At 39.3% G+C, this 22615-nt stretch overlaps 1 protein-coding gene across 1 annotated transcript; it reads right to left on the reverse strand.

Moving 5' to 3' along the window:
• Positions 1 to 5344: 5344 nt before the first annotated feature.
• LOC142352857 (uncharacterized) lies at positions 5345 to 8195 on the reverse strand. The gene is made up of 4 exons (XM_075405012.1): positions 7902 to 8195; positions 6276 to 7470; positions 5805 to 6174; positions 5345 to 5615 (listed from the first exon to the last, which is right to left on the reverse strand). The coding sequence occupies exons 1-4, from the start codon at positions 8193 to 8195 to the stop codon at positions 5345 to 5347; spliced, it is 2130 nt and encodes a 709-aa protein (XP_075261127.1).
• Between the last annotated feature and the right edge of the window lie 14420 nt (positions 8196 to 22615).

Consider the following 22615-nt stretch of genomic DNA (forward strand, 5'->3'; position numbering starts at 1 on the left):
AATACCCGCTTGAAATAACCCCATATATTCCCATGTTTAAGTATCGTAAAAAATACCCATTTAAAAACCCACTATATTCCCATGTTTAAGTATCGTAAAAGACCCAATTAATATCACCCCCTATATTCCCATGTTTAAGTATCACAGGATCACCCTCTCAACATGACCTCCACAAATCACATATTCAAGATCCTAGGAATGCCCACTCATGATCACTCCCTATATTCCCATGTTTAGTGTCGCATGAATACCCCCCCTCCCCGCTCTTAACGCTCTTACTATTTACTACACGTACCACTCTTTCATCGCAAATTCGCAATTTCAACATTTTATTTACAAATAGGATCAAACAGTGGTCTTTTACATATTTTTCACGCCTGCTTATTCCATTCGCATGTGGCCATGGAAGTCGTTGAAAACTGGTTTTGGTGGATGCAATGGGCTTTCGATTTCCATTTTTGTCGGAGGGTTGTAAATGATATCAAACATTTTCTAGAAGTCGTCGTATTGTAGAATGAATACTGAGTTGCTGCTCGAGTACTAGAACAAGAGTGCGCTAACCAAAAGTAAGGAGGTCCTTGTGTAATTTCAGGAAGAAAAATTAATGAGTTTAATGTGTTCCTGCTTGGTATCCTTATGTATTAAGTCCCAGTTTGTATTTGGAAAATTTATATTTCCACTGCGTATCGGAGGTAGATTTGCCGAACTTATCTTCTATTTACTGTAACACTGTTTCGAATTCACCCCTATTATGTCTGTACTGACTCCTTGCCGGTGGATTATAGAAAACCCAAACAACAAAAGAGCGAGCAAGGAAGACAATTTGTGCCAGAATTCTGCTGTAAGGTGTGTCGGGGACGTCCATTTGAGTATCAGTAGATATTTTTTGGGTACCACTCTACCATCTGAGCTGCAGATGCCTTTCCTCTCCTGATCCACAGGTAAGATAAGGTAATCTTTTTTCAAAAATTTACTATCGGAGATTGCTGTTAGCCAAGTGTCAGTAATTAATAGAACATGAGGACGTGTGTTGGCAACAGCATTTGTAAAGAGAATATCCTCTTACAAGCTAAGGCACTTAGTTCCTAGAGTTTTCTTGCTGAGGTTTTATGATACAAACGTTAAACCCATAATTCAGTATGGAATTTTAGGGTATGGATGTACATCGCTGAATGCATTAAAGCCTATTCATATTCTTCAAAAGAAAATATTGCGTACAATCTATTTCATGAAAAAAGACGAGCATGTTGGTAATCTTTTTGTCCAGAATAAAAGTCTTTCGGTCTATGAACTGTACATATATGAGCTTCTGAAATGTGTTCTTCGTTCTGCTGGAAAATTGCATTCGGAGGAATATATGAATAACCTGTTTCAATATAAAGAAAACCCCCGTTTAACGCGCAGTGCTCAAAAAAATCTTCTAAAATTGCCTTCCAAGTCAAACAGGTTTAAGAAATATTCGTTAGCCTATAGAGGAGCCAAATTGTTCAACTTGCTGATTTTTGTTGTTAAGCAAATAAGTAGATACATAGAAAACAAAAAAAATTGAAAAAGAAATTTCAATTTAATCCAACCAAACCTATTTCAATGGTTTTTAACAATGACCCGTTTACGATCCCCCCCCCCCATCCTTCCAACCCTATACTGTTATGCCCGCGTAGGATAATCCCGTTTAATCCCATGTTTATTCATCGTAAAAATACCCGCTTGAAATAACCCCATATATTCCCATGTTTAAGTATCGTAAAAAATACCCATTTAAAAACCCACTATATTCCCATGTTTAAGTATCGTAAAAGACCCAATTAATATCACCCCCTATATTCCCATGTTTAAGTATCACAGGATCACCCTCTCAACATGACCTCCACAAATCACATATTCAAGATCCTAGGAATGCCCACTCATGATCACTCCCTATATTCCCATGTTTAGTGTCGCATGAATACCCCCCCTCCCCGCTCTTAACGCTCTTACTATTTACTACACGTACCACTCTTTCATCGCAAATTCGCAATTTCAACATTTTATTTACAAATAGGATCAAACAGTGGTCTTTTACATATTTTTCACGCCTGCTTATTCCATTCGCATGTGGCCATGGAAGTCGTTGAAAACTGGTTTTGGTGGATGCAATGGGCTTTCGATTTCCATTTTTGTCGGAGGGTTGTAAATGATATCAAACATTTTCTAGAAGTCGTCGTATTGTAGAATGAATACTGAGTTGCTGCTCGAGTACTAGAACAAGAGTGCGCTAACCAAAAGTAAGGAGGTCCTTGTGTAATTTCAGGAAGAAAAAATAATGAGTTTAATGTGTTCCTGCTTGGTATCCTTATGTATTAAGTCCCAGTTTGTATTTGGAAAATTTATATTTCCACTGCGTATCGGGGGTAGATTTGCCGAACTTATCTTCTATTTACTGTAACACTGTTTCGAATTCACCCCTATTATGTCTGTACTGACTCCTTGCCGGTGGATTATAGAAAACCCAAACAACAAAAGAGCGAGCAAGGAAGACAATTTGCGCCAGAATTCTGCTGTAAGGTGTGTCGGGGACGTCCATTTGAGTATCAGTAGATATTTTTTGGGTACCACTCTACCATCTGAGCTGCAGATGCCTTTCCTCTCCTGATCCACAGGTAAGATAAGGTAATCTTTTTTCAAAAATTTACTATCGGAGATTGCTGTTAGCCAAGTGTCAGTAATTAATAGAACATGAGGACGTGTGTTGGCAACAGCATTTGTAAAGAGAATATCCTCTTACAAGCTAAGGCACTTAGTTCCTAGAGTTTTCTTGCTGAGGTTTTATGATACAAACGTTAAACCCATAATTCAGTATGGAATTTTAGTTTATGGATGTACATCGCTGAATGCATTAAAGCCTATTCATATTCTTCAAAAGAAAATATTGCGTACAATCTATTTCATGAAAAAAGACGAGCATGTTGGTGATCTTTTTGTCCAGAATAAAAGTCTTTCGGTCTATGAACTGTACATATATGAGCTTCTGAAATGTGTTCTTCGTTCTGCTGGAAAATTGCATTCGGAGGAATATATGAATAACCTGTTTCAATATAAAGAAAACCCCCGTTTAACGCGCAGTGCTCAAAAAAATCTTCTACAATTGCCTTCCAAGTCAAACAGGTTTAAAAAATATTCGTTAGCCTATAGAGGAGCCAAATTGTTCAACTTGCTGATTGAAAACGGTGTTCTTGAAACACCTCTTGAGATAGATAACGCATTTTTTTCCAAAATTGTTCATAATATAAGGGATCCATATATTGTAGGCAATATAGACTTAACTGACTTTGTGTTTGGATAATTAAAGCATAGTAAAGTGAATAGAGCAGTCAGACTTCCTCCTAACGAACTTCTAAGAATTCCTGGCCACAAAATTGGTGCGGGTTGTTCGTTGCAGGGGGAAGTCTGTCAACGTTACATAGATCTTGGGTTTTGGAATCTTGACACTTGGGTGTCAGAACCTAACCTTGATCAATGTAACGTACCCCTTTCCTCAAACAATCATGCATCACTTCAAAGCCTCTCAGTATGCTCTACATCAGTCAGGTAGCTAAAATGCAAAACAATTTCAATTTTTTTTAAGTTACTCTTTTTTTAATATTTCGTTTTTTTTACTTGCTTTGGTGAGATTGGGATACTTATATGGACTTAGTTGATAATTATTCATTTTCTGGAATACAATGTTATTGGATTAGGGCAGCTTCAAGTGAACTAATTGGTTCCGTCTGCTGTCCCCTCTGTGCTAAATACATATTAGACTTTGTGTTGCTAGTATTATTTTGTATCAGAGAAATAAATTCTTCTTCTTCTTCTTCTTCTTCTTCTTTGTAGAATTCCTTCATTAAGAGCTGCAAGAGTTGGATTTTTAGAAAAAAAGGGTCGATTCCTTGGTTTATGAGCTCAAATGTTTCCCGTAGATTGGCGTTTTTGTACGAGAAACTTCTAAGCTGAGAACTTTTTGCGAAAACTCTGTGAGCATCCCATGGAGGCTTGAATTTGATCACCGTTTTTTGAAGTCTAGGTTCTATTTACATTGATTTCACCAAGCTGGTGCACACCTGAGGGAGCAATTTTGACGGTGAAGGTAGAAAATAGTTTTTCAGTTTTTGCCCTGATCACATTACATAGTGTTTTTATGAATAAATTTGAATCAATATCTGCCAAAAATTTCAGATTTTGTTCCAATATAAAGGTTGTAGTGTCTTCAACGCCCATAGAACTGTTGTTACAACTCACCAACTAATGAGCAACAAATTTTCTACTTATGTCATCATGACTCTACAAACTTCTAAAAATGTCATCTGAGCAGTTCTTCGTTTGAGACTCAGCTCTTAGAAGAGTTTGGTTTTCAATGAATCAGTATTTTCTTTAAAAGACCCAAGTTTAATGATTTGCGGAAGGTGTCTGACTGTTTAAAGGAGCTCAATATTCGGTAACAATGTATTCTATTTACAAGGTCGATGTTTTTAATGAAATGGCTTTTGTCTAATTTGGTTGAACCACTGAGTTCATTTTCAAGTGACTTCGTTTTGGACTCAAAATACAGGGATTTGAAAGTTTTCAATTTTCGCACTGATAATTCTCTCTTATTAATGAGATGCATTGTGTGAGAAAAATAGAAGAATGGGACGCATTGACATTTACTACGTTGTAGCATGAAATTGAACGGGGCCATGGTCGCACAATCGTCTGGACAATGGTCTGATTATGGTCTGATCAGAGGTCCTTTCCGTCTGGGAAGGTCTGATCAGAGACAGTTTTGAGCGCACTTAGAGTGAACACGGTGTTTCGAGCGCACTTTAGTCTGATCAGAGGATACTTTGGTCTGGGAGGATCTGATCAGAGGTAACTTTCGTCTGGCACGGTCTGATCAGGGGTCATTTCTGGATGGTGACAATGTCGATGCCTCCTGGGGGGATCGTTTGGTGCTCGGTTGGGGGGCGTCGACTTGCCTTCTTTCGGATTTTTCTACTCTGTTCTTTGATGTTTCAAAACCTTAGTCCTCAAAATTACCTTAATTACATTGTTGTCACGTGCCCTTTTGGTTTCAAATTTCTTGTTTTATGAATCAATGTTTGTTAGTTTACGAGGATTATGACAATTTTGCGGTAAAATAATAAGCGCCAATCAATAAGAAGGTTAGCGATGTCGATAACATTCTCGGGGCCTGCCATAACTAACCTGGTTGGATTGGTTTCGGGAAAACATGTGCTAATCTCACAGCTGGGCGGGTTAGAAGACCTAGAGCGGTTTTTACTTCACAAGATCTAGCAGTTTGGTCGGGGCCGGTGAACGTCCTTGTCACGCGTCCTAGGGGCCAAATTCATCTGGGAGTCCACTCTTCCAGTACCCAAACAATATCGTTGACTTCAAGCTTTGATTCTGGGTTGGTCCACTTCCTTGGGGTGTTCAGGGTAGGCAGGTATTCTCGGACCAGCCTCTTCCATATTGCTTCCAATCGTTGTCTGATCTGCGTCCAACTTTTCATCTTCAGTGAAGGGTTCTCATTGAACACACAGGCTGGTATGTTAGGGAAAGCTCGACCAATAAGAAAATGATTTGGGGTTAGTGGATCTTCGTCTTCGTTGTCGCTTCTGACGTGGGTCAAGGGGCGTGCATTAATTAAGCATTCTGCTTCTGCGACAATGGTTGTGAAGACGTCCCAAGTCAATTTGGCAGAACCCAAGTTCAGAAGAAGAGCTCGTTTTACTATCTGTACGAGCCTCTCCCACACGCCTCAAAAGTGAGGAGCAGATGGAGGGTCGAGGCGCCATTCAACTGACTGGTTCAACAAGTTGTTCTTGATAAAGTCGTGGTCCAACTGCAAATTTTGTCTTCTGATTTGTTTTCTGGCTCCCAGGAAGTTGCTTCCGTTATCACTGAGTAAAAGCCGTGGTTGTCCCCGTCGAGCAATGAACCTGCGGATGGCTGTCATACAAGATGATGTTGTCAGATCTTCTGTCACTTCCAAGTGTACTGCTCGAGTCACTAAGCAGTTGAAAAGACAGATATAGGCCTTCTCCTCTTTGCCTCTTTGAATAACGGTGAAGGGCCCAATATAATCAAGTCCTACATTCGTGAAGGTTACGGGTGATTCGTTTTCTGGAAATCGGGCATCGGGCAGATCTGCCATAGGTGGCTGAAGACCTTGTCCTTTAAAACGTCTACATTCAAAGCACTTGTATGAAATGCTTCGTAAGGAGTCTCTTAGGCCAAAAACATAGTGACTTTGCTGTACAAAGTTTTTGACATACTCTGTTCCAAATGCATGCTGATTTCATGGCACTTCTCCAGGAAAAGTCGGGCGATTGATTCCTTTGCGTTAAAGACAATTGGATGCTTTGTGTTATATCCCAAAGTACTTCTCTTTGTTCTGCCACCAACTCTTAAAATATTATCCTTCAGAAAGGGTGAGAGCGGCAGAAGTTTGTCTTTGGATGGCAAATTCTTGTTTTTATTCAAGAGAGCGATTGAGGGACCGAATGAATTCTGCTGAGATACTTGAATAAGATGATTCCTGGCGTTTTCGACATCGTTGATGTTGAGTGCTGTTTTGGATTTAGTTCGCAAGATTTCGATGAACCGAAACACTTGGGCTGTTGCTTTTAGCAACTTCGTCCATTTTGAGAAATTTTTTGCTGCAACCACTGGTTGAATTCTTTGTCGCGCCATTGTGGTGTTTGTCTTCTCGGTGTTGAGAAAAGTGCTCCTGCTTTCTTTCGGTTTGAACAAAAATGCTGGTGGGCTTAGCCAATGCTCTTTAATGTCAGCAGGAAGAATACCTCGAGAAACGTGATCGGCTGGATTGCTTTTCCCACTGATATGTCTCCAGCTGCTGGTTGGCGATTGACTTTGAATTTCGCTTACTCGGTTGCCCACGAAAACTTTAAGTTTTTCTGAGTTTTTGATCCAAGCCAGGACAGCCATGCTGTCACACCAAAATGTGGTATCTTTGAACTCTATAGTATGGTGTTTCTTGATGAAGTGAGCTAAACGGGTTCCAAGGACGGCGGCTTGAAGTTCGAGTTTTGGGATACTTAGCTGCTTGATTGGAGCAACTTTGGCTTTGCTCATTAGGAAACTACAAGATACGCCGTTTTCAGAGATAATTCGGGCATAAGCAACGGCACCATAGGCTAGTTGAGAAGCATCCGTAAAAACGTGTAGTTCATAGGCTTTTCTGGTCGCTACGTCTAGTGTTAGGCAGCGAGGGATTTCAATTGGGGGAGAGCACATGTAATTGTCTATCCATGTTTGAATTGATTTAATCTTCTCCTTTGGCAGGCTGTCATCCCATGCTAGACCCTCTTTCCATATCTCTTGTAGTATAATTTTCAGAGTGATGATTACGGGCGCTATAATCCCTAGCGGGTCAAAAAGGCATGCGATTAGAGATATTAGTTTTCGAACAGTGTAATTCTCTGCGTTGGTTTCAAATTTTGATGGTTTCTGATGGAAAAATATGTCAGTTGATTTATTCCATTGAACACCAAGTACGCGGTGACAGTCCTCGCTTTTTTCTTCACCATCGCTGACATTGTCTATGGCTGTTTGTTCATTGGAGACAAACTTTGTCAAAGCTTTGTCAAGTTAAAGCCGGCTCTAATGAGGGTTTTCTTCAGCGACACTGCGGCTTCTTGTGCAATCTCCACCGTTTCGAAGGAATGTACAAAATCGTCCATGTAAAAACTATTTTTAACAAGATTTTGAATGGTTTGGTTCGGCGCAAAATCTGCTGCCGTTTTCTGGAGGACAAAAATAACTGTTGATTGTGAGCATCGAGCGCCAAAAATGAGACGGGTGTACTGGAATTGCTTCACACTGTGATTGGTGGGCCAAAGAAATCTCATTGAAGGCTGGTCTTTCTCAATTATACCTACTTGCATAAACATAGCCTCAATATCGGCGCTGACTGCAACTGGATTTTCTCTGAAACGAAGCAGGAGACCAACCAGATTGTTGATCAGAACTGGGCCTGTCAAAAGGTTACTGTTCAGAGAATTCCCTTTAAAAACAGATGCAGCATTTGAAACTCGCCTTACCTTTCCAGGCTTATTGGGGTTGGTGACTGGGTGATGTGGTAGGTACCATACGCGGCTAGGGGCGATGCTAGAGAAAATAACTGGCTTGACATATCCCTTCTCGATGTCTGTATCGAGTGTCTTCTGATACATCTCTTTCAGCAGCTGATCTTTGCTTAGTTTCCTTTCGAGGCTTTGAATTTGTGCCTTGGCTACAGGATAGTTGTTCTCCAAATTTACCTTTTATTTCCAGAGAAGACCGATCTCGTACCTCTCGCCTGTGTGACGCACTGTATCATTCAGTATTTTAAGTGCTCTGGTGTCATCTTTTGACAAAGGCGTTTCATTTTCATTTTCCGTTCCCGATGAATCTATCTTCCAGAAGCTGGTTATATAATCTGCCAGAGGATCTTCATTTGTTGTGAGCGTCAATTCTCTGTCGAATGCTTCATAGCTAAGAGAAAGGAAGTTGGTTCTTTGTTGTTCCTCATGGCCGAATTTGATTGGATCAGTTATAGTCCAGCCTAACAGATTTCTGATTGCAAATGGCGTGTTCTTGGGTCCCTGTAAAAACTCTCTTTCGAGGATGTACTGTGTTGCGTCAATTCCAAGTAATACTTGGATGCAATTATTTTCCAGTTGGGGAAAACTGATGTGTTGCAAATGGGGATGTTTGCTGCAAACATCATTCAGTTCTGAAACGGGGGCATCATCAAAATGCCAATTGTTAATTGAATAAACGTAATTCAAGCGAAACAGTGGTTTGTTGCTCTTAAATGGTCCAATATCAAGTTGTACAAGTTTGGCTTCCATTGAGGAATCACCAAAGGCTGTCGAAACGCTCAGAGTTGATTCTAGGCTCGTTCGTGCTGCTGAGTTTGGTTACCATGGGATCGAAAACATAGGATATCGTGCTGCACCTGTCAAGTAAAGCATAACATTCGCATGTTTCGTTGGGACCGTAAAGTTTAATGGGAACCATTGGAAGCTGATTTCTAATTTTTCGAGGGAAAACTGGCTTGTAGTTTGGTGATTTTGTTTCTTTGCTGATCTCGTCAAAGGACTCGCATAGTGGTAATTCGTGTTGAGTAGCGTTTGTTTTTTGCTGTGAGACGTAATTGTTGTCATGTAGCATTGAGTGGTGTTTCCGTGAACAATGTCTGCATGAAACTTTCGATGGACATGTTTTTGCGTTATGGGTTGAGCTAAGACAATTGTAGCAAAGAAAATTCTTCTTGACTTCAGCATTACGTTCAGACGGTGACATTTGCAGAAATTTTGGACACTTCCCTATGTAATGGTCTCCTTGATCGACCGGACAGTTTGAACTTCTGTTTTGTTGAGACTCGTGTTTCTTTGGATTGAATGGTTTGTGAACAAACCTACTGTTGTTGCTTTCAAATGTTTTTGCTCTGTTAGCGTTGTTGTGATGATGTTCGTTTGCGTTCTGGTTATTATTGTTCGGGTTTTGGTTGTGGTGGTTCTTGTTGTAGCCCGATTAGCTAAATTTTTGGTTTCGGTTTCTTTCTTTGTGCCTGAAATTAGATTTATGGTTAAATTTACCTCTATTGCGGTCGTTCTTGTCGTGATTTCCGTTGTTCGCTTCGTTGCTGGAAAAGCTGTTGTCCTGTAGATGTTCACAGGCTCTAGCCTGTTTATCCATCCATATCGAGAGGTCTTCCAATCCTGGAAATGGACTTCTATTGTCGACTAGGTGTTCACTTCATTTCATTTTCACTGACCATGGTAGCTTATCTCGGGCGATCTGGACTAAATAGGTAGAATTCAAGTCTGCGTAAAAACCATGTGCATTAAATGTCTGGACTAGTTTTCTCAGGAAAGAAGCGTAGCTTATCAATGTTGCGTGGTCGCTTGCTTGTGGTCTCTGCCACAGTTCGAGTTCTGTGGTGAGGGCGGCGACAACGTGTTGAGGATTTCCAAAGCGTCTTTCAAGTTCCGATAAGGCATCATGATAGAATCCGGGGTTACAGAGATATCCCGAAATGGCTTCCCTTGCTGGTCCAACCACCAATGTTTGCAGGTAGCTCATTCTTTCATTGTCAGTGATGTCACGGTTTTGATGAATAGCTGAGGAAAACATGCAGGACCATTCATTCCACTTCAGTGGGTCTCCTTCGAACTTTTATATTCGTATGTCTGGCAGCTTCACTGAGCGATAGTTGTTTCAAAAGAATGGATGATGATGATAGCTGTCGGAGTATTGTGGACGTGCAATATGCTGATTAGCATTATTTCCATTGTGGATTTGTTGTTGGTGACCATTTACATTTTCCGAAGAGGGTTGTTGACGGTTTGTACAGTTATTAGGTTGAATATAATGTTTACGTGTCGTTGGCAGTTGCTGATGGAGGCCTGGTGGATGTATCATCTGCTGAGTTGTAGGGGGTACGAAACCCTCTTGGCAGTAATTTTGGTTTGTTGAGGCCTTTTGGTGGTTTTGGCCAAGACTTTCAGGCCAATTATTTACGACGCCAAGTGAGTTGAGCGATTCCTTTTTCTCCCACTTTGTGAGATGCTGTGTGCTGTGGCTCGGTTGAAAATGTTTATGGCTTTGTGCAGGAAGGATGTTTTGCGCAACGCGATGATGAATTAAAGGACCATTTGCTTCGGGGTTCATAATTGAAAAACCCTGGTTGCTGCTGAGGCTGCCGATTGGTTGCGAATAGCTACAATGCTGGTTTATGTCAGGAGTTGATAATGGGATTGATGTAGAAAGTTGGGTTGAACCGATTTGTTGAGGATATGCATTGCTATTGGCGTGTGATATTGTTGAGATTTCTCTTAATTGGCATGCAACGTTTTGACTTTCTTGTAAACTTGCCACCACCTCTGTGATTCCACGGCCCTCTTTCGGTAGGAGACAAGGTTCTGGTGTCTTTTGACGGAACATGTTATAGGATTCTCGCTGTTGCTGACTATTCAGACAATTCTGCGTCTTAATTTGTAGCATTTTCTGCCTAGAAGGCAAGTATATTCCCTCAGGGTTTCGTGTGTAGTTGGCCTGCACGTCGTTGTTTCTTAGGTTATTAGGAACAATGGAAATGGGATTTTCGGTTTTCCAATTATGATCACCAGATCCGTCTAGATGATTTACATCGTTGTTATCAGATTCATCTTCTTGTGAATTGACGTTCTGACTTGGGAAAGCTGTTTGTGGGTCAAAATCTGCTTCTCCACCCGTGCATGCGCCCAATTTTGGTATGCTTCTGTTCCGCAAATTGTATTTGCCAATAGTTGTTGTTGTTGTTTCAGTTTCTTTGGTTTGGATTTTCGTTCCTCCTGAGGATTCAGCAGTGTCTTTCGAAGAAAGGAGTGTATTGTTTTGGTTGTCAACATGCCTGCTTCCAGTGGTTTTTTGCTGATTTTTCCTCGAAGTGTTTGAAACAGCTGACATTCGACTTCTAAGTGATGATCTGCTACTTGCTCTGGAGGTTTCTTTTCTCATCGAAATTTCGTGTTGCTTGACAATTTGCATTATTTCAATTTTCATTGTAGTTAGCTTCTCTGCCTCTTCAAGAGGTTCCAAGACTTGACTGCTTTCGGACTGGGCCATTACCTCCACGATTTTTTCTGTTTGTTCGACATTTCGGATGAATTCCTGAAACGTCTGAGAAACTATTTTTGAATCAAGATTGTCTGATATTTGCCTCCTTATTTCACTCTCAAGCAGTTGCGCGTTTTTAAAGAGTTGGTGGAAAAACTTGACAGTGCTATTTATGCTTTGCTTGCTATTTCCCAATTTTGATTTCTTTGTTAGTGTTGTCTTCATTTTTGTTGCTCTTTATATGTTTTGGTCTGTTTGAGGGGTAAGTTCGTCAATTTAGATTTCTTAATCCAATAATCTAGGATGTTATTGTGACCTTGGGGGCACTCTGGTTGACCTTTGGGGCACTTTGTGTGACCTTTGGGGGCACTTTGGGTGACCTTTGGGGCACTTTGTGTGACCTTGGGGGGTACTCCGGATGACCTTTGGGGCACTTTTGTTGACCTTGGAGGGGCCTTTGGGCGACGTTGGGAGGCCCTTTCGTGACCTTGGGGCAGTCTGGGTGACCTTTTGGGGCACTTTGTGTGACCTTGGGGGGCCCTTTGTGACCTTGGGGGGGGGGGGGGTAATCTTGTTGACCTTTTGGGCACTTTGTGTGACCTTTGTTGGCACTTTGGGTGACCTTTGGGGCACTTTGCGTGACCTTAGAGGGTACTCTGTTGATCTTTGGGGTACTTTTGGTGACCTTTGGGGGCACTCTGGGTGATCTTTGGGGCACAAATGACAATGTCGATGCCTCCTGGGGGGATCGTTTGGTGCTCGGTTGGGGGGCGTCGACTTGCCTTCTTTCGGATTTTTCTACTCTGTTCTTTGATGTTTCAAAACCTTAGTCCTTAAAATTACCTTAATTACATTGTTGTCACGTGCCCCTTTGGTTTCAAATTTCTTGTGTTATGAATCAATGTTTGTTAGTTTACAAGGATTATGACAATTTTGCGGTAAAATAATTAGCGCCAATTAATAAGAAGATTATCGATGTCGATAACAGATGGCACCTCAACCTGGGAATTCAGAGGAATTGTTCAATACGATTATCGTGACCCATTAGCCAGCTGCAATTAGAGGGCTGTTGAAGAGCTACCCGATGATTATTTGAAGAATTTGTCTTTGCCAATATTTCCATGAAATAGTAGGCTGCAATGGGAAAAATTATTGAGAAAATGCCCCCCCCCCCCCCCCGTGATAAAAAATTGTTTGTGAGCACGAGATGTAATGGGCCACAACGATAGCGCAGTTTTAAGGAATTACCCCTTTACTGAAACTTGTAAAATTAGGTTGCAATTATATAACTTCCAAGCGTCCGATGAGAATTTAACGTCTACCAGACGAAAGTTCCGATGGAGGAAAAGAAAGGAGGGGTCTAATTTGTCCAGAAGGGATAAAAAGATGCGAAAAAGCGGGGAAAATGGTGAGAACTTGCACGAATGTCCGTCTTTTAACATGTGAACAAAATGAGCTGCAGATTTATTTTTCAAGTATGTTAACAATTCTTCAGGCTAGTTCAAGTAAAATTATTGCTAGTGACAAATATATTTTTGTAATATAGATTTGACAATCCAAAGAAACTGGAATGTGTTGTTGCTCTGTTGGTGCTCTAGAGGAGTGTTGGTATTCCACACGATTTCTTAGCTGCAGCAAGCATTTATTATTCTCTGCATTTATTTACTTAGTATTCTCATTTTACCATTTGCTGAGTCTTGTGATTTGTGTTCCCGTTTCAGCGCTTAAGGCAGGGAGTTGAACGATAGGTTTCAAGGTGTTGAAAATAAGATATGTATCTCATGATAAAAGAATTTTGTTTGACCATCCAATCTATTGTCTTCACTTTGAGGGGCAACTTTTTCTCCGCCCTTCTACAGACAAGACGGACATGGCTGCTGGGTATAGAGTTTTCCCTGTACTTTTGGCGCTTCATCAGGTCGGATGTCTCATTTTTTCGCCTTGGGGGACTGGTTGTGAGTATAGTTCGTTTTGGTTCAAATTTATTGGCGAGAGTTTAATGTACTCGTGCCACTCTTTCATCGCAAATTCGCAATTTCAACATTTAATTCACAAATGGGATCAAACAGTGGTCTTTTACACATTTTTCACGCCTGCTTATTCCATTCGCATGTGGCTATGGAAGTCGTTGAAAACTTGTTTCGGTGGATGCAATGCGCTTTCGATTTCTATTTTTATCGGTGGATTGTAAATGATAACGAGTTTAATGTGTTCCTGCTTGGTATCCGTGTATTAAGTATCAGTTTGTATTAGGATCATTTATATTTCCACAGCGTATTGGGGGGTATAGATTTGCCGAACTTGTTGTCTATGTACTGTAAGACTGTTCCGAATTCACCCCTATTATGTCTGTACTGACTCCTTGCCGGTGGATTACAGAAAACGCAAACAACAAAGGGGCAAGCAAGGAAGATAATTTGCACCAGAATTCAGCTGTAAAGTATGTCGGGGACGTCCATTTGAGAATCAGTAGATGTTTTTTGGGGACGGCCAGTACCACTCTACCATCTGAGCTACAGGTACCTTTCCTCTCCTGATCCACAGGTACGATAACGTAACCTTTTCAAAAATTCACCATCGGAGATTGTTAGCCGCAAGTGTCAGTAATTAATAGAACATGAGGACGTGTGGTTGCAACAGCATTTGTGAAGAGAAATATCCTCTCAAAGTTTATCCAATTTCGTTTGTTCAGGGGAGGACAGGTTATTGCGCATAATCTTTTGTCGATAAATTGGTGGATACCTGTAGAATTCCTTCATTAAGAGCTGCAAGAGTTGGATTTTCAGAAATATAGGGTCGATTTCTTGGTCTATGAGCTCAAATGTTTTCCGTAAATTGGCGTTTCTTGTACGAGAAACTTCTAAGCTGAGAACTTTTTTACTTTTTGCAAAAACCTTTTGAGCAGCCCATGGAGACTTGAATTTGATCATAGTTTTTTGAGGTCTTGTTCTATTTACATTGATTTTACCAAGCTGGTGTACACCTGAGGGAGCAATTTTGACGGTAAAGGTAGAAAATAGGTTTTCAGGTTTTGCACTGATCGCAATACATAGTGTTTTTATGAATAAATTTGAATCAATATGTGACAAAAATTTCAGATTTTGTTTCAATATAAGGGTTGTAATGTATTCAACGCCCAGAGAACTGTTGTTACAACTCACCATCTAATGAACAACAAATTCTCTACTTATGTCATCATGACTCTACAAACTTCCAAAAAAGTCATCTCAGCAGTTCTTCGTTTGAAACTCAGCTCTTAGAAGAGTTTGGTTTTCGATGAATCAGTATTTGCTTTAAAAGACCCAAGTTTAATGATTTGCGGGAAGGTGTGTGACTGTTTAAAGGAGCTCAATATTCGGTAAAAATGTTTTCTATTTAAAAGGTCGATGTTTTTAATGAAATGACTTTTGTCTAATTTGGTTGAGTTACTGAGTTCACTTTCAAGTGACTTCGTTTTGGACTCAATATACAGGGATTTGGAAGTTTTCAGTTTTCGCACTGATATTTCTCTCTTATTAATGCGATGCATTGTGTGAGAAGAATAGAAGAATGGGACGCATTGACATTTACTACCTTTTTAGCAAGAAATTGATGTTTTCAATAAATGCAAACTACTTTCAAACTAAATAATAAAAAGCAAGCTTCAATTTGTTATAAAATTGTATACGGAAGACCATCTCTGATTACACATTACATAGTTAAATGAAGACATTGAATAACCCAAGCTATATTTGGCTAATTTGAAAGAATCCAAAAGTTGAAACGATGACTTCATGGTCTGAAAAACTATCGTATTTTTGAAAGAAATCTGTACCTGGTTCGAAAAAGTTAAATCAAATTTACTTCTCTTGTTGTGCGTCGGGCAATCAATAAACTGATTGAGTCAATAAAAATTGACTAAAATTGTGTTCAAGCTGTTGATAAAAAGATAGTGTTTTCTTTTCAATTGATACCAGGCATATTCGAAAAATAAAAATTGAAAAAGGTGAGATTGTAATCTTTAGTTATAGTTTCACAGATTTAAAAGTAGCTTTCAAAACTCTGCGTCAAAAAGTTGAAGCTGACACATGATGACCAGAACTGTTCCGTGGATTGCAGAAAAACGGGTAAAATGTAAGTTTACGGCTAGTAAAACTGCCGATGTACACAAAAGGGACATTCGATTAGAGATATGTGGAAGCAGTTTTAAGATTAAACTTTAGCGTTCAACATTAAAAGAACACTTTGCGCACCATGAAATCGGTCATTGAGTATGACAATGCCAAAACTATATACCATAAAAGATTCCGAGTTACTTTTTTTTTGCTTGAGAGCCATGTTTCTGTCAGCAAAATCAGCAAGTAGTCAAAGATGTAGTAATCATTGATAGCTTCTGTAGTTTCTCAACTCTTTAAGTAGAGTGACACTTTCAGGAGACTGACAGTCTTTACTCATCAAACTATTTCCATGAGTGCTACGGTTTGCTCTTGATGTACAAACTTTGATTTTTATTCAGTAATCTTTTTCATCCTAAACCATTTGGAGACGCTTTGCCAAAATTTTCTTCTTAATTTTTTGCTCTGCGTTAAAAAAGAATTTTCTATTGTACGATGGAGTGGTATACTGTTGCAGTAAATCAGTACTAACAAAACATCTAGACCTCAATTGTGAATTGCTGAACGTAATGGAAATAGCGCGACATTTACAGCGCTCCTGGCTTCAATCTTAGAAAATTTCCAGTGCGTCTGACGTTGATATTCAGACCCTCTGGATATTCAGACCTTTGCGCTTTAAAATTTCTCCATTTCAAAGAAATCTTCTGTCAAAAGTCTTAAACGAGGTACCATTCTCAGTAGCACCTTTCATAATGAATTTGAAAGAGTCGTTGATAAAACTGAGATAGTTTACACCATCAATGCCAATTTTACCATTGGCAGTAATTGGATTTCTATAGCTTTGAAAATTTATAGAAAAACTAACGGACCACTTTGGTTCAATACACTTTGGAATCGTAGCAGCGATTGTATAAGTAATAGTGGATTCAATTTTCTTAACCATACCGACAACAACTTCTCTTCGAATTTGAAAAAGCTGCTCTTGCCGAAGCATATATCAAAAGAAGCAAAGCAACGCAATTTTTGGAATCATCTAATTTAAAACCGGCGTGAGATTGTGATACGTACGCAACATGATGCCTAGCATTGCATATTTTACAACCAAGTGTGGATATGTTATAATGTTTGACCTGTTTTTTGCAGGTGGAACATTTTGAGATGTTTCTCTGTGTTCCACTCATCAATCAAAATTATATATTATAGAAGTTGCTGTTAGGTGGAATAGGAAGCCGCATTCTGAACAACAGGGAAACCGGCTTGTCCTGTACGCACTCGACACAAGAGTACCTCCTGTCGCATTTGTCTCTGTTGGCCCTTTGTCTCGTGCAGCATACAGAGAATGAAACTCTTTAAATTTTTTGTGGATTTTTTTTATGCAATTTCTCAATAACAGATTTTTCGTCCTTTAAAATTTTTGTTCTCAAAAAGAGGATAAACAGGTTAAGCCCCACCCAGGTATCATAAAATGAGTGAGCACCTTCCTTAGAACGTTACGACTTACTATGCGATTCAACTAAGTTGTTTTCAGGAGAAAATTTGATGAACTAAAGGGCGGTGCTTTTACCTTAAAAGTTTGACCATATAAACTATGACCTCCCTGGCAACACTCTCACTTGTTCACCCTCCTTCGCCCAGTGATTTGGACTCCCCTGTCATCCAACCGTACCGAAGCCGGCGGCCCGTCTGTTGTTGATCCCTGCCCCATTCCGCCCCGGGCTTATTTGAGCATTCCTAGGTCCTAGCTGGCTACTGACGAAACAAACCGCTTCTGAACAATGTTGTTGAGGGAGACAACTAAACACGTTTTCGAGCAATTTTCTCTTCAGTTGCGTTTAAGATAATAAATGATGTCCAAACAGCAGTATTATTAATATTGGGAGAGCAACAATTCAGTAAGAACTTCAGTAGAGCAGTATCTAAAATTGAAGTTTATTTTGTTTGTTTAAAAAATCGTTTCAAACTTTTTGCTGGAAAACACTTTCTTTTAATTCAAACTTTTATATACTTTTCTTTGAAGCACTCAATCTACTTATCCAAATTTTTCAATCTAATTTTTAACTGAGCAACACTCTCCACCAATGGGGTACATGAGTTGATACGAGAAAAAAATAGATTTTGGTTGTCCGTATATATGCAGATTTGGTGGAACAAGAGAATTGATGAAAACAATATATAAATACATAAGAGTACCTTAGGTTGATGGTTGAAAGGATTTTGGATGATGCTGCAGTTAATGTCTTTTTCAAAAAAATGATATGGTTGGCAGACGCATCTTATATCTAAGCGGAAAAAGTAAAATTCATACACCGTAAAAAAACCGTTCAATAGTCCCCCAAAAAACAATAACGGTTGTTGAGTTTTCACTAGGATCGTTTCATCGCAGCAGAATTTGTTTTTTTTCCAAGGGATATAACGTCGGCGTACGGTTCACTGTGCTTTTTGCTGATCTCAGCGTTGATTAATTTTGAACTTTTTGTTGCTGTAGGGCCTACAGTGATGGCGCAAGTAAGGATTAGTGGGTTCTACGTAGTGGGTAAGAACTGTGCTCTACGTCTATCAGACGCCATTTGTATTTCGCATTTTTGACTGAATCGTTTATAAAAGTATGCATCCGAAAAATTCCTCAGAGGCTTTGCGGGGGGGGGGGGGGGGGGGCAAGAACACCTTAACATCGGAGAGCGTTATGATAAAAAAAAGTTTCCGCAGGCCTATTGCTTTGATCGCCAATCTAGTGTCATCATCAGCAGCATTAGCGATGACCGGGAGGATTTGGACTTTGAGCGACCGTAAATGGGGCTTGATTAAAATCGTCCTGGAGGTTGGCAACAGTGTCTTTGATGAGGTTGATGCATTTGAGGATGCGTTTTTCGCACAGTGCAGAGCATGCCTGGCTGAGAAATTTTTTCATAATTGCACTTATCGGGAACATTTTAATGTTCCTTCCATGCCTTATTCGATGGTTCTCTCGGATTTCTTGTTTGAAAAAATCAAAATGTTATTATGCCAGTTGGAGACCAGAGCATGCAGCCAGTTGGTTGAGCACTCTCTGATGCTAGCGTTTTTGAGAAAGCAATTCCTCTGTTTTTTTTAGTTATTACAATTTCTCTGATTTGGGTCTCTCGATAAATAGCTCTTGTTTTGCATTTTACTACCATTATCATCGCTGTTCAAGGGGACCAGGGACCACACTGGTTTACATTTCAGGGGACCAGGGACTACCACGTAGATAGTCGCTGGGAAGAAAATAGCTTCAAAACTCGCATTGGCAGCAAAATAAAAATTTCTCTCATCCGGAGTCGGAATTTATTCATTAATTGATGGCAAAAGATTTTGTGATAAAGTCGATTCATTTTATTAGGTAATGTTGGATGTTTCAGGGCGAGATCGGTTTACAAAAGGTACTTTGATTTGAATAATTTTGGTAAAACAAGCGTAAGTGTTCTAAGGGGATGTTTTGAGAAATTTTGTAACATTGTGCATAGTTTTGATGCATTACTCACGCTAAAATATCAGTTCTATACTTTTTTTTGAATCATCAGGCCGAAAATATGTTTCTGCAAAAACTATTATGTCCGAGACCATTGCTGTCTAATAATTTGCTTTCTCAGATAAGTGTTTATACAATATTTTTTCCTTTTAAAAGTCGTAAAAAAACAGTTCAAATTGAGTATACTGTTCAAACTGGAAAACAGTTCAAACTGGAAACTGCTTGTCGCTGAAAGAATCAGAATTTATTTTTAGTTGATAAATTTAGTTCTTCTACATTCTTTGCTGGGCCAATTGGTTGAAAGCTATGCTTGTGAAACCGCTAACAGGATGAAACTTTGACAATTTTCAGTGTTTTCTCAGAAGGAATAAACTTTGCGTTTTTTACAGATAAGTTGGACATTATAGCTACAAGCTTGCTTCAACACAAATAATCTCCCATACTCAAGAAAAAAATCCTTAGGGAAAATTACATCAGTTCTGGCATTCTCGATCAACAAACTCAAAAAAAAACTGGTTAACAAACGCAGGAACTCTGCTTCAAAAGGGTTGCCTGAGCAAACGTTAAGACTTGGAGCTTTTGCATGATTTGATGAACAAAACAATCTCAAATTAGAAGTCGAATAACCCTGCATTGTTCCAGAGTTGATAACATTCATTAACAACAACGACCTCTTCGACGCTATTGTTTACTGTTAACGAACTAGCACAGTTGATAGTTTGAGGAGGAGCATAAGCCTAAGATGCTGGTGCTCAGAATAAGGAAGCATTCAATTTCAAGTAGGAAGAGAATTACGAAGAGCGGAATGTATTGTGAGCTGCAACAGGGAGCTAGATTGAAGATGAAAACCCTGGAGACAGTGCTAAGTGATCAACATAGGGCTGCTCTAGAAGGTGGTCAAAAGTAGAAACCTAGGCAAAAACCAGAAGAACGCTAGTATCAAGAAAAAAACGGTGCGGCAAACACACCCTGAGGAGAAGCTCTTGATCAATCAAAGTCTGATTGCTTTTTTTGTAGAGCTTTTTTAAAACACGTGCTTGCTGCTGCCTAAACTTCACTGCATTAAATTTTAACTTGACTATTTAAATAAGGTCATTAGCTGTACATATGAAATATAATTTTAAAATAATGAATGTACAACAACACGATTCCGGATTTTGTCAAGTTCCACGCTCTTAAATTAATTTTTGTTGAACAAAGGAATCAAACTTTTTAATTAAGGCTCCAACAACGAGTAAAAACATGAAACAGATGGTAGATATAGGGAAAAGGTGAGACCAGAACTGAAGCCATCTTTTATCGGCAGCATTAGGCAAGAAGAGAAGAAGCACTCCGCAATGATAAAAATTGGATTAAATGGGTAACTAGATAAACAGTCATAGCGTGACGCCAGACGACTGCTGAATCAACCCCATATTTAGGAAGTGCTATTGGATAAAGATTGTTTTCCAAACTTTCTTCTTGATGTTCAATCTTTGAAACCGAAAATCTTTGTGAGACACAAGTTCAATTGGTGCACTTCCTTGCTGAGGTTATCAAACTTTTAGTTGAGTTGCGCGAAAAAACAAAAAGGGAGGAGTAGTTTTCCGAAACTGAAGCGTCCACAAAATGCTAAGAAAAAAAATGTACGAGAAACTCTGATTAATAGAGGAGTGCAAAATGAATATGTTAAATGAATATCTGAAGGTCAAGTATTTTCTGGCGGTACTTTCTCAGAAAGGCGTCAGATTCTGCGCGATGAAGGAGTCAACGTACAGAAAAAACACTAGAAGGTGCGTAATTCTGATCAGTTCCAAAAAACAATTAAGCAAAAAATGAGATTGAGATAAACTATGAAAACAGATAAATAATGGGCAGCAACAATTAGTGCAGCTTAATTGCGGACACAATTTATCGGAGGCTCCGATAAGGTGGTACACAACACGGCAGTCTTTATAGTTTAGCAAAATACACAGAAAGATACTCTTCTGTAACTTGTTCTTCTATTATCTTAGAGCAGGTATAAAAATTGTAACAAACTGTGGTTACGTTTTCATGGAAATTATCATATGAAAACATCAAAACCAAACACACAAAACAAATAAAAGCTTAAGAGTCACCTTTTTTTATGATAACGTGTGAAAAACAGTTTAAACAGAACGCTGAACCGAATGTTGGAAACTGGAAACTGCTTGCTGTTGAGTCAGTTTTTTTCTGATTGAAAAAGAATTTTCTCCCAAACCCTTTACTTTGTCAATTGGTAGAAAACGAAGCTTATGAGATTCTAACTATATGAAAATTTTCCAGTGTCTTTATAGAGCCAGTGAACTTAAAATTTTCACCAAGAAGGAGGACATTATAGATACAAGCTTCCTGCAACATAAATAGTCTGCCATAATGAGTCAAAAAGTAGTTGATAGGGAAAAATTACACCAGTTCCCGGACTCCTAATCAACGAACTCGAAAAGCTCGCTAACAAACATAGGAACACTTCTTCATAAAGGTTGCCTGAGCAAAAGAAAAGAGTTGGTGCTCCGGCTTGATTTGATAAACAAAACAACCTAAAAATATCAGTCAAATAATTCTGCATCTTGCCAGAGTTGATAATATTTCTGAACATACATCGGACTAGAACATATAAAATTTTTTGGAGGTGCTGAAGTCTAAGATGCTGGTTTTCAGTGTAAGAAAGCATCCAATTTCAAGTAGGAAGATATATACGAAGCCGGGAAAGTACTGTGAGCAGCAACAGAAAACTAGATTGAAAATGAAGACCCTGGAGACAATGGTATGTCATCAACACAGGGCTGCTCTAGAAAGACCATGTTAAGAACCCGGGAAAAAGGCAAAGGAAAGCTAGAATCAAGGCAAAATGCGTTGCAGCGGACACAAATTGAGGAGAAGCTCTTGATAAATCGTGTCTGATTGCTCTTGTTCTAAAGTTTTTTAAAACACGTGCTTGCTGCTGCCTAAACTTTACTGCATTAAATTTTAACTTGACTATTTAGAAACCGTAAATAAGGTCATTTGCTCTAATTATGAACTAATTTTATACAAAGTAAAAAAAGTAAGAAGACATTATTCCGGATTTTTTTGAGGTTTCGCGCTCTTTAAACGATTTTTGTTAAACGAACGAAGCACATTTTTTAATAAAGACTACAAAACGAGAGATAAACCGTGCTGAAAAAACCGGCCGTAAAGTTTACGAGTAAGAACTTGTAACAGATAGAAATATATTTAGGGAAAATGTGATACCAGAATTGATGCCATTCATTGTCAGCAGCATTAGGCAAGAAAAGAGAGTCTCCCCGCAATGATTAAAAGTGGATTACATGGGTGACTTGATAGATAGTCATAGCGTGACGACAGACCGTTGCTGAATCAATCCCATATTTAGGAAGTGCTAGTAGATGGAGATTGTTTTCCAAACTTTTTTGTTGATGGGTGC

The sequence above is a fragment of the Convolutriloba macropyga genome, chromosome 14, assembly GCF_964194025.1.
Source record: "Convolutriloba macropyga chromosome 14, txConMacr16.3, whole genome shotgun sequence".
In the NCBI taxonomy this organism is placed as follows: Eukaryota; Metazoa; Xenacoelomorpha; order Acoela; family Convolutidae; genus Convolutriloba; species Convolutriloba macropyga.

Coding starts and splice junctions, on each gene's coding strand:
- LOC142352857 (XM_075405012.1), bottom strand. CDS start 8,195: ATGTATCAGAAGACACTCGATACAGACATCGAGAAGGGATATGTCAAG. Junction 7,471..7,901: donor TTGAGGCTATGTTTATGCAA/GTAGGTATAATT, acceptor TTTTTCCATCAG/AAACCATCAAAATTTGAAAC. Junction 6,175..6,275: donor CAGCATGCATTTGGAACAGA/GTATGTCAAAAA, acceptor GACGTTTTAAAG/GACAAGGTCTTCAGCCACCT.